This window comes from Paramisgurnus dabryanus, chromosome 10, assembly GCF_030506205.2.
Source record: "Paramisgurnus dabryanus chromosome 10, PD_genome_1.1, whole genome shotgun sequence".
NCBI lineage: Eukaryota > Metazoa > Chordata > Actinopteri > Cypriniformes > Cobitidae > Paramisgurnus > Paramisgurnus dabryanus.
Genome location: NC_133346.1, coordinates 24,012,865 through 24,032,178, shown reverse-complemented (window position 1 = coordinate 24,032,178; position 19,314 = coordinate 24,012,865). Strand labels below are relative to the sequence as shown.

Below are 19,314 nucleotides of genomic sequence, written 5' to 3'. Positions count from 1 at the left end.
GCGAGTAAAAAAATTACAGAACATAAATGTTTAGCTCAAGGCGACTGAACGAAAAGCCATTAATTAAGCGGACTCTCTGCAACATAGTGGACCTGCTGAAACAGTCGAGTCGCATGTGATTTTCAATGTTTATAATGCTTTACGCAGATACTGTTGATGAAAAACTTTCATATCTAAATGTCCTGGTAAGAGTCAAGTGTTCAGTCAGTTAATAATAAAGCCACTGGCGTTTTGGGCTGCAGCTCCCTTATTCAAGGAGCAGACGCTGTATACAAAAAAAACCTATACAGGTTTTTATTTTAAGTGGTTTTAATGCTGGTAAGCAATCAGTTATATTATGGCGCTTTTTATTTGTGTTGATTAGTTAAATTAAAGTAATTTAATATTTAAAATTTGTATCTTTAAGATGCAGACGATGCTACAGTTATTCTGTCATCTTAGTTTCACTTTTGCATAGTATTACATTTTGAATAGAAATGTACATTACAAAACAACTTACATTATATCCGAGTGTTACTTGGTTAAAAATATGTGGAAATATAGCCTATGCGAGTAAAAAAATTACAGAACATAAATGTTTAGCTCACGGCGACTGAACGAAAAGCCGTTAATTAAGCGGACTCTCTGCAACATAGTGACCGTGCTTAAACAGTCGAGTCGCATGTGATTTTCAATGTTTATAATGTTTCACGCAGATACTGTTGACGAAAAGCTTTCATATCTAAATGTCCAGGTAAGAGTCAAGTGTTCAGTCAGTTAATAATAAAGCCACCGGCGTTTTTGGCTGCAGCTCCCTTATTCACGGAGCGGACGCTGTATTCAAAGAAAAAACCTATAAAGGTATTTATTTTAAGTGGTTTTAATGCCGGTAAGCAATCAGTTATATTATTGCGCTTTTTATTTGTGTTGATCAGTTAAATTAAAGTAATCTTAATCTTTAAAACTTTTAATCTTTAAAAACTCTACTCTAGATGCAGACGACATTACAGTTAGTCTTTAATCTAAAGCCCGATTTATAGTCGTGCGTAGGTTCTATGCCGTAGGCTATCCGTAGCCTGACACGCACCTCGCAAAAATTTTAACAGCGCATCAATCTACGCAGACCGCAAGCGCTGTGATTGGTCCACCAGAACCCCTCCCATCAGGTAAAAAAAACTGCGTCATAGGTATTTCCGTTTGTGACGGTGAAAACAAAGATGAGCCAAGTTGAGGAGTGATTTAACTCAAACTGCATCAAAAGTCGTTGTTTATTTACTTCCATGGTCTTCTCAAATTATACACAGCAAGTTGCTGTTTCTTCTTCATTTGTGGGTTAACTTCCTAAGCTTCTTCTTCTTTGACGTTCATGCTGCTACTGCCTACCAGCGGTCTGCGCGTGTTTGCATGTGCATGTGAGAAGAGACTGATCTCCAAACAGGCATTAACACAGTTAGTGCTCATTGAGAGAAATACGTCACATCCACAACCTAACCACAAGCGCCACTCTTCTGCATGATGGTAACCAAACAATTTGAAAAAAATATAACAGCAACGCTTCTAAATCAATAAGATAAACGGACATTAAACACTGTTAAGTCTTTCTCTTTACATAAAAATGCATAAAATAACACTTAATTAAAATAAATACTCTCCAAAAGCAGTTGCATGCAAAGCATGCTGGAAAAATTATTTTTCCAGAACCCAAACTCAAACTAGTTGTGTTAACGCAATTTAAAAGAAATCAATAAATCATAGTACATATTCATTTTGTGTTAGACTAATTAAATATATATACTTATTGCTCTTAAAGAGGTATTTTAAATTAATTGAACACAATTTTAATGTGTCATTTCTAAGAAGGTTCTTGAAACATACGGGATATGTTAGCAAACTTTAGTGATTTTTTTTTGCGAACATTTCTTTTAAGTACATGACCATGAATATGAAGACATGATTGAATGTAACATAAAACAAATTATTATTTGTCATTAACAACTTTATTTATGTGAAAAAAGACTAATTATACTAGCATGAGCAGCCATGTTGAAAAATTTCTTACCCCTTTGTTTGAAGTGAAGTTCTGAAAAATCTTAGTTTGAAGCGCTATTTTGTCCCTTCACCCTTTCCGTACAGTTCAGTGCAGGAAGTACAGTGGTCCTTAAATGGTCAGTCCTTATATGGGCACTTTAACTGGAATGGCTCACAAATTTAAGATTGTTCAGCTTCCCAAAGAACCCAGTCTTATGGAAACAATAGGTATAGTCACTGTAATCGAGGCGTGGTTTTAGGAATTAGCCATTTCAGCTTCACCCATGTCCCGCCTCTCTACCCATTTTCGGTTATCCGCGAGTGATGCGCAGTGATTCGCATCGAATATTGCGATGTCAGGCACCACCTGAACGTTATTGTAAAGGGAGCACTTTCAATTTGGACTTGATTATATCTGGATTTTTTTTTAATTTGTTAAATTCAATACTCGGCTGAGCTATAAACACCATTGGCCTTATTTATGAAACACAACCAAAACAAATTTCTCTGTAACTAGTTCATGATTTTTTTTCCTGTTGTCTTATTGAATCGAATGTGACAATTTACGTAAGAGTGGTTTTCCAAACGATTTGCACAGAAATGTATTCTGCTTGTGTTTCATAAATAAGAGCCAGTGTTATGTACTAGGCAAATCCTAATTGCCAAATTATCGGTGAACAGCAGGTGTGGTCCCCCAATGCTTCTCACAGAATCACAAAAAACAGCTTGAAAAGCATCTTTGAAAACTGTCCAATGGTGATTCATGTTCTGTAAACACTGACTGTTAACCTTGCTCTGTTTATCTGCTTTTAACAAAGATCCAAGCCACTCAAAGACAAAAATCACCCTTAGAAATGATAAGGTGACCCACAAGCGTTGATTTTGTCCTCCTTTTTAGCATCCTTCATTTTCAGAAAACTAAGCAGGCTCAGACATTTTGGCGTGTCGCCTCGAAATGCAGAACAAACATGGACAAACAGAGTACTGCTCAGTTCCAGATGTTTGTTGGAATGGGACTGATTCCCAAGGCCTTTGAAAAGGACAACACTGATTTTCCTCTAGTGCTATTTAATTTTTACTGCATTATAAAAGTGAACTGCAGGGAACAACACATTGTCTTAGGTTCTTAATTAAGTATGGATTTAAGTCTGTTAGGCTTTAGTTATCTAACAAGGCATTTTATTTCTTCTGTAAATTTTATTAACCCATACTTTAAAAATTTTGAAATTATAAATAACATGACTGTAGAGTTGTGTCTGCTTACCATTTGGTTTCACTCTGTTGCTGAACCTGCTTATATTTAAAGTCGGCATTAAACGGAAGTAGCGATTGCCTTATTTTCCACATGGTGACGTATATCCGAGTGAAACTAGCTTCTAAAATGAAATAAGGCAGGGCTGGATTTGAGTTTGTCCATCAATATCTGATTGGATTATTTGAAGTTGGCAGTGATCTTCTCCCGGACCTCGCCCACCTGCCATTCCATATGACCGGAAGTAAAGAGAGATTGATTTGAGGAGGGGAGGAGATTTGCGTTTTTGATCTTATGTTTTTTTTTATAATGATTTGTAAAAAATACCACAATATTCCAAAACAAATGACAGTTTTTCATTTTATTTTCATGGTGACTTTAACGTAAATTTAACATTACAATATCCAAGTGTCTTGATATAAACAGTAATAAAGTGGCATGCTAAATGCTACAATACTACTTCAGAATGCAGCGCTGCAGACCGGATGGTATATGACATTATACGACAGTTCTCTCTGGTTCTCGAATCTGATTGGCTAAGAACTCTTCCCAGCTATGCGATATCCGACTGTTAACGCCACTGTAACCACTTTACCGTTAGTATCATTCCGCCGACACCTACTGGTCATTTTAGATTTAGAGAGGGAAGCTTCCTAAACACGTGAGTCACTCACACACACATCAACGGGCTCAAACGCGCTGTTGTTAAACACTTTATGTGTGTCTCAATAAGTTCCCTAGCTCGTAAATCAGTCTGTAATTCCCAATCAGAAGTGATTATGCCTAAACCCGTCGAAGATCAGCGCTCTAGGATGTAAATTTTCGGGGATGTAACGATACCACATTAATGTCACATTGTGTGGAAGATGGTCACATTGTGTGGATGATTAAAATACACTTGGGCAATGAAAACAATAAATTTCTCTGGACCGATCTGTTTACGTGTTTCTCCCCCATTAAAAGGATGCAAAAACACCATTTGGTGCAGGTAAGGATACTTACATTTGGACACTTGATAATTTATTTTTGCGTAATGTGACTATTAAAACGTTGTGAGATATCACCACTGATATTTATAAGCAGAAACATATCTCTGACTTATAAAAAACTGGTTACAATATAAAACACCTAATTATTCTGTTTTATGTAGTATTGACAAGAACAAAGTCCAATAATAAAGCGAGTGCTCACACAGCAAAATCTGGAACCTCAGAATAACTCTATAAGAGTTCATTTCAACACTTTAAAAGTGTCTCATGGGGTCCACTCCCTAAAGAGTTATTTCAACACTTTTGAAAGTGTTAGCACATTGACTCTTTAAAAGTGTTAGCATTGACTCTATGAAGAGTTAAAAATCTAACTATGAATTTACACTAATCGGTGTTAAAATTTTTATTATTTATTCAAAATTAACTCCCTCAGTGTAATTTGTTAACTCCCTTGGTTGTTAACTCCAATGTAGTGTTTTTTTTAATACTATGGTGTTGGTAAATGTAAAGACAGCAACATATTGGTACTTTTGGGACAATTTTTTTTATTTTTAAACAGTTTTTATTTAACTTTTACTTACCATTTACAGTGAAAGAGATGATCTTCTGCTTAAATTGCATCATCCAAAAACACGGTTCAGTGTGTGTGCTGTAAAAAGGGGGAGGTCTTCTCTATTTAACACCCCATGAGTTAACAAACTCCACTAACAAAACACTGTGGGAGTTGATTTTTAAAAAAAGTGGTAACACTATGTTTTGACACCAACTCTTTATTTTCATAGAGTTAAATAAAATTGTTTTAACTCATTCCAGTGTTAAATTAACTCTGAACTCTTTATTTTTCCATTAACACCGTGATTATAACTCTGCTAAATTTGCTGTGCAGACGGCGTTATATAGTTTTATTAACTTTTACCTCGCGCTAAAACAATAACAACACAAAATAGGTATAAAAAACAAGGAATAGTTTCATGACACTAAATACTGCTGGTTTGATCTCATTTTTGACCATCAAACACAGATATGCCTACACCAGAGCCAGGGAGTCTCTGTCAGGGATTTAGCCCAGATCAGGCTGTGGTCAGCGGGGTGAGTGAACACTGACGTCCGTTGGTGCATTTGGGTCTTTCTAAGCAAATGTTCAAATAGGCACTATCTACTAATATACTTAGATACTAATCAACTGCAGATTTGGAAATTATACACATATATTCTCGACTGAACCAATCTTAAAACTACATTTTGTGACCAAGAAACAGTAATATAAAAAAACGTCTATTCCGTCTATTGAGTTATTATGGCATTCAAAACAGCCGATGTTATTCTGGCCTTCAAATCCATGGCGGAAGAAAGTAGTTCCCCAACAAAGAGGCATTTTGAATAACTCAGTAGTTGTTTTCTAGTTTTTATTCAAACGTGTGCCGTAGGCCTCGTGCCTCTGGCCTAATCACAGCTGTGATTAGATAGAGCTATATCACACTTCTACTCGAGCGATATTGCTTAATCATAGTAACCTATTGCGAGAGCGATCCAAAAGCAGAACTATCAAGTCGCTCTAACGAGATGCCATACGCTGATCGATGATTCGCTGCATGCAGAAGAAGTATTGTAGGGTCTAGCACACCACTTTATTGCTGTTTATATCAGTCGGGTTACATTGTAACATAACAGTTATACAACTTTATTTTACATAATCCATGATTTATTAGTTGCATCAGACTGATTTCCAATCGGCAGTGGAGGTAAACTACAGTCTTCATAATTCGAAGTATGTATGTCATCTCTAGTGGCAAACATAAACATATACTCTAAAACATGCTGGGTTATTTGACCGTTGGGTCAAAAAAAGACGAGCCCATTAACTCATTAATGGGCCAAATATAAAAAAAATGGGTAAATTTAACCTGGCTGGGCTTGTATATAAAAATAACCCAGCAGCATTTTCAGAATGAAGTGCCTTTAAGGCCATTGTGATGTTATTGTGTACGATTCATGTATTTGTCTTATTCCAAAAAATACCATCATACAAATTTAACTCCTTCACAATTGTGTCAAAGTTGTATCTGTATCAGTTTTAATAATTTTACATAGAAATAAGCATTCAGTCATTAATGTACATGAAACAGATGTTATGATTGTCTTCACTTTTCATATCATGACGTATAGTGAAACGGCTTCTAAAATGAAGAAAAAAATGTAGGGAAGGGCTTAATTTCATCCATTGGGATTTAATTGGAATGTTAAAAGTTGGGAGTTGCTAACAAAACACAAGGATGATCAACTTTAGCGAGTCACCAATAGCCTCGCCCTTGCGCCATAGCTCGTGACAGGAAGAAAAGGTGTTTTAAGGGAGTTGGAGGTTAACATTTTTATTAAAGTTTATGCACATTAATAAAAAATCATGCTAAATAATTTATCAATTAAACTAAAATATTACATAAATTAAAATGTCAGTTTCGATTTCATGGTAACTTTAATACATTTTGACGTATGGGTTTATTTTAAAAACTGGGCACCAAAGCACAAATAATAACCGAAGACTCTGTCTGAGGTAAATATAAGATTTGTGTAGGTGCTACAAAACATAAATACTTACACTAACAATTAGTAACCCCAGAAAAGCTTTCCAGTTCTCACGAGAGGCAAATGCATAATTTAGCCAGAGAGCTCTTTTCACTTTTACTTATTATTTTTGATGGCAGTCAAACTGAAATTTGTCTCTTGATTATAACAACTGCTCCCTTGAGTATTATGATGGATTATCAAAACGTACACAAGAATTACAATTATAGCTTGTTATTGATCGACTGTGGGCTTTTAAACTTTTTCACAAATGCCACATTAGTCAGTGATAAGCAGCACATGCAATATTTCTAAATGTTCAAATTCAATCAGGCATTTTAGGTCACAAATCATAACAAATCTTTTAAATGTTATTCATGCAACTCGAAAAAAAAGCATTCTTTCCGAATGTTTTGTTCTATTTTGTTTACAATGCAGTCATCTGTTTTCGTCGACAATGGATTGTGAGTTTACAATGCAACACTCATAGCACTTAACTTTCCTTTGAATGTTATTACAGATCTGTTGGAAAAAAAAAGGTTCCCCTTTGCTGTTTAAAAAAAAAACTTAAAACCTTTTATTAGGACTCTAAATGTGAAGCGAATGCAGTTGGACATGTTTCCAAAAGTTTGTTAACTATGACCAGTACAATCAAATGTAATATACTTTTTATTGGCTTCTAAACTTGGTTTCAGATGAGAGAATACAGAACGCTAGGGTTGGCAGGTGTATTGGCAGTTAAAGAAGCTGATGTTGCTGGTTTCTGCCTGCCTGTCTGATTCTCTAGGTGGTGTTTGTTTGCTTTTAACATGCAAAGATGTTGCAAAACCTTGACCTTGACATTTCACGAGCTAAAGTGTCTTTTCATTTTCAGTCACATTTACAAGATAATTGCCATACGACCACAGCCAATTCGTCACCACAAATTAAATTTGGAACAGTTACTCCCAAACAACTAAAACAAACCTCAGGAAATTGGAATGTTGTTAGTTTTTTGTCTCTGCAGTGTAACCATATTTAAGATATGACCTAGAGCTCAGGGTTTTTCAAGCACATCCACATAATATTATTTCAAGGTAGCTGGGCCACTAACTGAACAAAATCAGTCTTTTGAAAATGCATTAATATAATGTACGCAAAATGGTGACCTGTTGATCAAATATACTTAAAGAACTGTACTTTTAGTTCATTTAAGAATATTCATGGTAGTACTCCAGATTTGAGATAAATTATTACAACATAATATTGCATTTTTACTCCACAGACCTATTGGTCACATACTGAGCATCCAGTTTAGTCAGCGTGCGCATCTAGCTAAAATCGTTACATTAAAACATAATTTAAGAAATTAATATTTCGGTTTATAAAACAAAAATTACCCTATTTACAAATATACACAATTCTGGCCTTATAATTCGATTTTTTCAATGTAATAACTTGTTTTACCTCTTAAAAAAACTTTTTGGAGGACATCCCCTAGGCCACAGAAGCTATTGTTCAATAGCCAAATATTTATTTTGCCACTACAAATGCAGTCTTTGTAATTTGTTGAAGTTGATAATACTTCTAGCAATAATAGTAAATAATTATTTGATAAAGTTACCACTGGGGTACTTTTAAGGGTAAACCTGACCTTTAGCCTGGACTTCTAGGCATGACGTTGTTTCAATATGGGAGAAGCCTTTTCAAAATCCACCATAAACTCACATTAACACCTGGTTCATTCCTATAGGATACGCCTTTATTTCACTGGATCATTCAAGATTAAGAAACTTTAACCTTCAAGAGTTGCTTGATACTGGTTTAAAATGTATTGCTTAAATTAGTGCCCAAAATAACCCTTTCTGAATTCCTGTCCAGAAAAGCTTTTTTTGTCTCGGCAGTGAATTCTGACCAGGGATCCTCACTTTGAGCACTTTCAGGCAGATATGGTGGGTGGAAAGCTCCTGCAGAACTTGGAAAGACAGAATCTTTGTTTCCACCCTTTTTCTTTAAAGCTGTGTATTGGATATGGTGTCAGCACACTTCGTTAACAGTGGTTCGATACAGTATGTTGTGTGGAAAGATGAATGTCTTTAAGTATCTTCTCTGATTTCGTTACCTAAATCATCTGTACAGTACAAGGTGAAAGAAACTGCCAAGGCCAATAGTTGTGGAACATAATTGGATCGGTCTCCATGCACTTAAGTACAGTATGCTTCACTAGCCACATACTTCATATCTATTTGAATATGTTAAATACAGGCCTGGTTTTGTGGGTAAAGTTAATTTTATGGTCTGGGCGGAAGGCAGTTTGTCATTATTCGTGATTATGGTGGGCCAGAAATGCATTTGTGTCCCTGAAAGCTGTCCTCGAGATTTTATCTGTGGTAACGGAGGCTGAATCTGGAGACTTCCCACATGCTCACATCTTTTACTTTATCCTGTGCTATCTCTCCAGGTTTGGGCGAGCAATTTTCTTCCCAATGAACCGGCGCTGGCTGAGAACTGTCAAAAAGACTTCCTGCGGAAGCATGGGGAGCCGATGTTAGTGCAGTACGCTCGAATGGAAGCGGAAGCACAGGTAATCCACTGACATGAGACACAATTCATAGCATCTGTCAGCATAGTAACTCCACATGAATAACATGACTGCCTATAGATAGCTTGTAAAGGCTCTTCTGACCACAGTGTGTGAATGCATTTGACAGGCTGCAGAAAACATTTCCTAAACAAGCCGTTAGTTGGCTCCCTAGCTGGTTTGGCTGGTGTGGATTTATACTTTCAGCTGGGATTTGGGATGTTTTTGCCTTTCAAAGATAATATAGAAAACAAAATTTCATTGAGAAAGGAGATGTTTGTGTACATAATGCATTTTCACGAATTTGGTGCAAAAAAGCCCTGCCAGTGGGCATCATTTAGTTTTTGTGAGTCGCCTACTTGCAGTATTCCCCTGACAGGCACCAGTTTCTGTGAGGTAACTTCATCAAAATCCCTGTCTAGTTTAATATGGTGCTAACTGGATCCACAGGGGACAGAGGAAGCCATTATTTGTAGGCTATATTATAAAATGTATTTACATTTTGATTTTGAATTATCAAAATATGTGTAATTGTAGATAACACTTCTTTACACGCTTTTTAAATAAATAAGACAGGACAAGAAGTATTTCAGATATGCCTGTCATTCATAACGACAATACAGCCCCCTTTCCTTTGAATGTTTGTTCATTAAATATTTTGCCTTGTATTGAAAGTGTTTTCTACACCTAACAAGAATGTCATAATACATTTTACCATATTTAAATCAATTACGTGACAAGCTTTTCCCCAAAAATTGCAGAGATTGCAAAAAAGTCCTGGCCTTCCCATCGCAGGCATAATGCACCATTCTTTCTTGTTTGCAACGTCTCCTTATAAACTATGAAGGCTGCCTTGCCCTCTTTATCACGTTTTGCAAGGGTGTATTAGCATACACGCCTGAATCTCTTGTTTATGTTTCTGTCGTCACCTGGGCTCTGATCATTACAGCAGGCCGGCCAAGTATGCTGATGGCGTGTTGAATCAGCAGGGAAGAGCTGAATGCACACGACTGATTCAGCCGCTCTCACAGTTTTACATTTCGCTAGCCAAGCATGGAACACGTGGAGAAGAAAAACATTTCATTAGCATAATGAGAGATGTTACTCTCGACTTGGTTAAATCATGGGTAATCAAGTAAAGGAGCGGGAAAAAAATAAATGCATTCGCTATCAGACCAGAAGGCGGTTTTGGATATATAATTAATTGTAAGTGTTTTTTATTGAACACATTCTAAAATTGGCTTGTTTGTCACTAAAAGTGTGAAATAACTAAAGTAACTATGCATTAGTCAATCAGAAGAGTTCAAAACTCATTGTATTACAATTGAATTTTACTGCACGTTCATGCTATGTGAGTCAGAATATGCTCAGAGGTAAAAGCTTGCTGGCACTTTAATGCAATCAAAAGAAGTGCCATAGTTTGAGCCCCCAGGCATATGGAGGGACCCATTGCCGACCATAAGTAATGATCAATGCTCTTTTGTTTACATAACAGATACCCAGACTGGTAATACACCCAGACAGTATTTACAATATAAATCATGTAAAATACATCTCTTGTTTTCTCTGAAGTGTCTTTCAAACTTTTCAAAGCTACACTTTTCTTCTTTAAACCCTTCAGTGGTTAATAATTCATACTTCATAACTTGTATCATACCTTGGGGTCCAAAAAATGTTAAACCTGCCCTTATTTTAAAGTTCAGGTTATTTTACTGCAGACACATTTGTCCACAGCAGTACAATGTAGCGATTTGTACAAAAATGTATCATGGAACCCGAAGGATTTACTTTTAAGCCAACATAATTGTAGAATTTCTCAAAGTTTAGTTCTCATATTCGTTCAGATATATGGTTTATTTCAAAATTGCCATGCAGCTCTGTGTTTCAAACACTGTTCTGTCATAAAGTGCACGTTTTCACTGGTTCTTTATTCCATCAGATATTTCCCAATGCACAGTCTGGCAGTCAAGCATTACACGTCTTTATTATTCCTTAATACATTCACTTTACTTTTATATTGGTAAACGCTGCACACACTACTTTATGGGCTTCCGCTGGTCCTAAAGTCCCATGGCTCTGATTGCAAAACACGGGTGTGGGTTATGAGTATTGTATTGGAAATTTAAGGGCAATTGTGTTGTGAACATTTTATACAATTAATTTTACTGGCTGAGAAACATACCCATATATATTTCACCAAAAAATAATTTAAAATAATTTTGTTTCAAAATAAATAAATAACACATAAACTTTACAATTTAAAGAAGTTTTTTTTACAGTTATGCCTGTACAGTAATTTTCTTAATTGTCTGAAAGAATTCAGTAATGCTACATCACATTTTGTCGAACAAGTAATTTTAGAAAAAGTAATTTCTAATTTTTTTTAACAAATGTATTAAAATGTTGTCTTTAGTTTTTGCTGTGAATTTGTGACATTCACATTATTTATTCAATCAATAATAGACCCCCATCACAATCTCTGTTTTAGTCTTTTTTTTAGTTGCTTACATACCACAAATTCAGACCAAGCAGTTATTAACCAATATAAAATTAATAATCACTAATATAAGCTTCCATTGTAACCAACAAGTATGTATGTATGTATGGAGTTTTCGTTCCTTGCCACTGTATAATATAACTTTTATTGCAATGGTCCGGCTACAATCTTAATGTTGTAATGATATTCGCAAGACTGACAGAGATGTAAGTAAAACAGAATGTATATTTATTGAAGCAGATGTAACACAGGGAAAGAAAGGTGGCTGGTAGCCGAGAATGCACTGGAATGGTGTTAAGCCAGTGGTTTGCTGTCTCAAGGAGTTCTGTGCGTACTTAGCCCATCGGAGGAACTGACTCCAGGTGTTCTGGCGGAGATGACAGAAGGTTTAGAGGAACTTACTGACATCTTGGATGATAACTAAAGGAGAGACTGACAGCTACACCTAGGAGTTTTAAGAATGCTTTCCAGACTCTGGAGGTGTTTTGGGTAGCACGGTCTGATACGATGTCTTTGGGTATCCCAAAGTATCGGAAGACATGGTTAAAGAGAAGTTTTGCTGTTTCCGTAGCAGTGGGTAAGCCTTTGATGGAGATTAATCTGGTGGATTTTAAAAACCGGTCAACAACAATAAGGATACAGGTTTTCCATCTAAGGCAGGTATGTTGGTAGCAAAGTCCACTCCTAGGTGTGACCATGGGCGGTTGGGTATGGGCAATGGATGAAGTTTTCCGGTTGGTAGATGATGAGGTGTTTTGGTGATGGCACAGATTGTGCATCCAGACACAAATTGTTGATGAAAGGGTATGCATTATGATTGAGGTATGAACTTGAGGTTAGGGGGGCATCTTGGGTGAGGATTAACCAGAGCTTCCATTTCAGGAGACCACTGGATGTGGCTGACGACTAAAGAAGAGGGGAGGATGGTTTCAGGCTGTTTAGGTTCCTTGTTGATGGTGTGGACAGAGCATCAACTTTCTTGTTCTTTTCTCCAGGGCGATAGGTGATGGTAAAGTTAAAGCAAATAAAGAATAAGGCCCAACAAACTTGACATGGGTTCAGTCTCTTGGCATCTTAGAGATATGGGAGGTTCTTGTGATCTGTGAATACAGAAAAATTGAAATTGGGTGCCTTCTAACTAGTGTCTCCATTCTTCCATGGCAAGTTTTATGGCTAGGAGTTCAGGAGCAGTAGTGAAGGCTTTTTTGAGATCTTGGAAGGACTTTGTAGCTAAAGGTGACCAGGACAAGGACTTCGGCTTCCCTCGGAGGAGTGGTATGAGAGGAGTGAAGATGAAGCTGAAGATATGGATGAATCATCTGTAGAAGTTTGCAATCCAAGGAAGCATTGAAGATCTTTTATGGTATGTGGAGTGGGCCAGTCATAAATTTTCACCTTCCCCTCATCTATCCTTCCTCTCAACTCACACTTTTCAGCTTTGAGATAAAGTTTATGTTCATAAAACTACTTGAGGGCTGCAGTGACGTGTTGAATGTGCTCAGGGTAACGATTTGAAGAACATGAGGATGTTGTCAATGTTGACAATTACAAACTGGCCCAAAAAATCATAAAACACATGGTGCATGAAGTCTTGGAAGATGGACGGCACGCAGAGTGGTCAGTGGGGGTCACAAACGCAGTCTTCCAATTATCACCAGTTTTCTGATCAAGGTTTATACTTTTCTTAAATCGAGCTTAGTGATGATTTTGCAGTCGTGGAGCTGTTCCACAGCAGCTAGGACGAGGGGATGAGGATAACGGAACTTGGTGGTGATGTTATTGAGTGCTTGATAGTCGATGCATGGTCTTAACCTCTCGACGCTCACTAATTCGTGGGCAGGATGAAGTCAGCATTTTTAACGCTGCTAACAATATCTATATAGCCTACTGTCTACAAACATTAATTTTATTAACATTACTATTCATTTTTTAAAAGGTGTATAGGTTTAGCATCAGTGTAGGGTCTCTGTTTTGAAATACAGATGCTTTAGCATCATAAATGTAGTATTTTCTGACAGAAGTCCAGATGACAACATGCAAAATATAAACGAGACTTCTTACCTATTGACCCATTTTTAATTTACTGTTTTGTAGCCCTTATAATAAGTTGTTGGGAACTTGGGACACTATCATCTCAGCATTAGCATACATGTGCGCATGCCGTCAGCACGCGAGGACCGATCTTTTTACTTTCAGGCTTTGCACTTGAGTGAGAGGGTCACAAACACGCACTATAATATCACACAAAATAAACACATATTTTAGTGAAATGTAGTTTTGGACTTGTTGCTGCTATTGTGCATTACTGTAGGTACAGTTCTGCCCAAGAATATTGGCAAATATGATAAATATGAAAAAAGCTCATTTTTTGTTTCATCTGATCATAGAAGCATTCCAATTAAAAGTTCCAGTCATGACTGATAACTGACTATGCTTTAGTTTGTTTTTAACCCTCTGGGGTCTAAGGGGTTTTTAGGGCCCTGGGGAAGTTTTGACATGCACTGACATTTGTGCTTTTTTCAGTTGCTTGAAAACATATTAATGGCAAAAGTCTCACAACACTGTGTTCATCACAAACTGGGCTACAATTTCACATAATCAACATGTATGTACATGTTTGTATTTTTGAGAGAAAAATGTTTATGCGTGGTTTTTGAAAAAGCTACATTTTTAAGTCACTGATATAACACCACAAAACTCATTCTAAACATGTTTTCCCAAGACTTTTCAAAACAGGATCTAGTAGTCTAGAGTTTTTTCTTCAAAATGATATGAAAATCATATGGCCTACTCAATCACATAAAGCAAGATATTGATTTACAATTTCTAAGACACTTTTTCTTGGGAAAGGCTGTATGCGTGGAGGTGGGAAAGCTCCTGAATAATCAGTGATTGACAGCTGAGAGACAAAAGAGTTGAATAATGAGCCACATAATGAGCCTTGTGGGGATGTTCAACAGGAATGTAACTTTCTCTGTAGTAAAACCATGATAAGGTTTACTTTTCAATATAATGTAAACACACACACACATTATATATATTTATATATATATATTTCTATTGAAATATTTTCTATTAATATCACAAGTATAAGTTGCCTTTTAAAAACCATAGTAGCCTTATCATGGTAAAGGTACTGTTTGTCCATCGTAAAGTGAACACAGGGTTTGTGTTTGGTTGGCCAGCGAGAGCTTTACTTTTGTGCAGTAAAAAGCTCAAAAGAACAACTGCCTATCGTTGTCTGGACTCCTATTTGTGTTTTTGTAATCATTATAGTAGAAACAAAACAAGGGACACGCGTGATAAACTTATCAATGTTTGTTTACAGCCTGCTTCCTGCTTTGCTACTGTTCGGACGCTTTTACTTGCGCTCTGTGCTTTGCGCTTTTGCTTTTTCGCTTTTATCTTTTGATTCAACTACCAGCAGTTCAGCACAGTGCTCAAACTAAACAATTGGGCACTCACACTAAAACTACAAATTCCTGGAACTATAACATTCAACAACTTGGGGAATTTGTCAAAGCAGTCTACCAGTCTGCTATTGCCGGCAGCTGACAATCCTAAAACAGGACAACACAGCTGCCCACACTCAAACAGAAGAAAAGAAGAAAGAATGCCTTCTTCTGGATCTAAATCCACCTGCTGCTCAAATTGCCACAGACTTTTACAAAAGATTGCAGTTCTCGAAACAAAGTTACTTGTGGCGCTGCCGACCCTGCCAGAACATACAGCGGAGCTTTATCGTGGTCCTTCTCAACATAAAGCTGGTGAGTCCTGTGAACCTAATGCTTTTAAACAGGTCATAGTGAGCTCAGAGAAACCTAAAGAAATTGAGGACACAAACCGATGGCATAAACAGGGTGCGAGACCCAAAAGTGCTCAAGACATTAGACTGTCACGAGTGTCACAAATTGCTGCATTAGCATCATCTACCCCAGATATGGGTACAACTCGAGTAGCCAATATTGGTATTCTACCACCCCCTGTACGGCTTGAAAATAGATTTGAAGCACTAATGAGTTTGGGTGAAGAATCCCCAAATGTTAATGGACACAGATCACGTCAGCCAGTAGCTTACAGAGCTAACAGACGCTCAACATCATATAGGCAGCGGCGCTCCGCTCAGACAGCAGCCGAGCCAAACACGCTGATAGTGGGTGACAATATTATCAGAAACTTTGAAAGCAAGGCTACCCGTACATACTGTTTTCCTCGGGCAACAGTTTCTGATGTTAACAAGGAACTTTGCAACATTCTGATGAAACATAAGTCTGTCAGTCGGATTGTCATACATGTGGGAAAGAATGATATTCGGAAAGAGCAGTCTGAGCTCCTTAAGGGGGATTTCAATGAACTTTTTGAAACACTTACAAGACTGAAAGTTCAATTTTTCATCAGTGGACCTCTTCCAGCCCGAGGAACAAATATGTTTTCTCGTCTACTAAGCTTAAATTCATGGCTGCAAAAAACCTGCACCGTGAGAGGACTGAATTACATTGACAATTTCAATATCTTCTGGAGTCAAAGGCAACTTTTTAACACAGATGGTATCCACCCAAACAAACTAGGTGCTAGGTTGCTTAAAGACAATATCTTTTTCTCCATGCATCATCCATCAGCTGAGTGTGCCAGTCCATTACTGAACAGCGGAAATGACCACAGGATTTCACACCAGCACCTGGATGGACATTCAGATGACAAGGATAAAACTCTGCAGTCACAACTACTGTTCACAGACACAGCTCAGGCTGAGCCCTGCCCACAGACCTCGCTACAGCTGGATTGTGAATCAACACCCAAGGACGTTTCTGTTGATAATGACCAGAGGAATGATAACACTCCCTCCCAGCCTTCAGGAACACCAGAATCACAGCTGATGTCGTCACACTCTCTCTCCCTCTCTCCAACATCACCACTTCTGGGCTTTTCAGAGAAAATGGAGAAACTGGTATCTGCTGGAACAAAGCTCTCCCACTCTATTGCTGCGAGTCCCCAAATATCAACCAAGAAACAGCGGGCTCCTCAACCACCAAAGCCTTCGGGCCCAGCCCGCCCTCCCCCTCCATCTCAGAGAGCACTCCGACCCCTGCCTCAACGTCAGGGATCACACCAGCCCTCATCTGCAAACAGCACTGGTAACTGATGTGTGTTGGGTTCCCGCTACGTCAGCAGTAACAATCATAAATATTTTAAGAACAAGCGGGCGCCCGATGTCCCTTTAGCTTTCCCTATCTCTGTCCTGACATGTGATAGAAAGATGAAGGCCGTCTCCAGCCGCACAGCAATTCTATCTAATCTACTGCCTATTATACGTCATTCTGAGATGGATACAGTTCCAAAACCAGTTACTGTTAAGTTAGCACTTCTGAACATCCGTTCACTAAAGAACAAATCCTTTTTAGTTAATGATCTTATCACCACTAACAACCTGGACTTTATGTTTCTAAATGAAACTTGGTTAGACGACAGCTGCAGTGCTACAGTCCTCAATGAATCAGCCCCACCCAACTTTACCTTTATAAATGTCTGTAGAGCTGTTATAAGGGGTGGAGGAATAGCTGCTTTATTCAAAGATGCCTTTCAGTGCAAGCAAGTGTTACTTGGTGATTACCAGTCTTTTGAATATTTGTGTATTGCTCTAAAAGGTACACCACGCATTCTGTTTACAATTATTTATAGACCTCCCAAATACACCTCAGCATTTGTTGATGAATTCACAGAACTTTTATCAACAATTTCCTCTGAATTTGATTATTTTGTTATTACTGGAGATTTCAATATTCATATAGACAATTCAGAAAACAATACTGCGATTGAACTGTTAAATGTTTTAAACACTTTTGATCTGACCCAGCACGTGCAAGGTCCTACACACAATCGGGGACACACTCTTGATCTGCTCATTAGCAAGGGTCTAAACATTTCATCCACTGTAATCAAGGATGAAGCGCTATCTGACCATTTCTGTGTTTACTTTGATTTATTGATCTGTCCCGCCACTGATGCTAGATCTGTCTATATCAAAAAAAGGTTCATAAATGAGAACACCAGTGAGGTATTTATGAATGCTATGTCAATGTTGCCAAACATATCCGCAGACTCTGTTGATGTTCTCCTTGAAAACTTTAACATAAAAGTTAAAGATGCTATTGATGATATAGCTCCAGTAAAGGTCAGGGTGATCACTGGCAGACGTAAAGCACCCTGGAGAAACACAACAGCAGTACAGCACATGAAAAGAACATGCAGAAAAGCTGAACGTATGTGGCGGAAAACAAAACTTGAAGTACATTATAGCATCTATAAGGATAGTCTTCGTGCTTTCAATGTAGAACTAGGCACAGCTAGACAGACCTTCTTCTCCAATATTATAAATAATAACATAAACCACACTCGCACTCTTTTTGCTACTGTAGAGAGACTAACAAACCCCCCAAATCAAGTTCCTAGTGAAATGCTCTCTGACAACAAATGCAATGAGTTTGCAACCTTTTTCTCTGAGAAGATCAGTAATATCAGAATGGCAATCAATACGACCTCAAATTGTACTGTGGTCAGTCAGATATCATTGCAACAACCTCAGAAATTAGCCATTCTCTCAGAATTTGACATAATTGATATAAAAACCTTGGAAGAAACAGTACAACATCTTAAAGCATCAACTTGCAGCCTTGACACTCTCCCCACATCTTTTCTCAAAAAGGTACTTAACTGCTTAGAAACTGACCTCTTAAAAATAGTAAACACCTCTCTGATCACAGGCACTTTTCCAGAGTCATTAAAAACAGCAGTTGTTAAGCCTCTCCTAAAAAAGAGTAACCTAGACAAAACCATACTTAGCAACTACAGACCTATCTCAAATCTTCCGTTTATAAGCAAGATCGTTGAAAAGGTTGTTTTCAATCAGCTGAACAAATTCTTAAACTCAAATGGCTATCTGGACAACTTTCAATCTGGTTTCCGTCAGCATCACAGCACAGAGACAGTGCTCATAAAGATAATAAATGATATTCGCTTAAACTCTGATTCAGGTAAAATATCAGTGCTGGTGCTACTAGATCTTAGTGCTGCCTTTGACACAGTAGATCACACCATACTCATACATAGACTGGAAAACTGGGTAGGGCTCTCTGGGATGGTTCTCAAATGGTTTAAAACATACCTACAAGGAAGAGGTTACTATGTGAACATAGGTAACCATAAATCTGAGTGGACATCCATGACATGTGGAGTCCCACAGGGTTCAATTCTTGTACCTCTTCTGTTTAATTTGTATATGCTCCCACTTGGTCAAATAATGAAAAAGAACCAAATTGCTTACCACAGCTATGCAGATGACACACAGATATACTTAGCCCTGTCACCCAATGACTACAGCCCCATTGACTCTCTATGTAAATGCATTGATGAAATTAACTGTTGGATGCGTCAAAACTTCCTCCACTTA

At 37.6% G+C, this 19,314-nt stretch overlaps 1 protein-coding gene across 1 annotated transcript in view; it reads left to right on the top strand.

Annotated features, from left to right (window-relative positions):
- Window positions 1-19,314, top strand: part of galt (galactose-1-phosphate uridylyltransferase) — a 142,127-nt gene that overhangs the window by 21,277 nt on the left and 101,536 nt on the right. Inside the window, exon 7 of the mRNA XM_065290227.2 lies at window positions 9,251-9,373. Coding sequence (XP_065146299.1) covers window positions 9,251-9,373 — 123 coding nt within the window. The remainder of the gene's footprint in view (window positions 1-9,250; window positions 9,374-19,314) is intronic.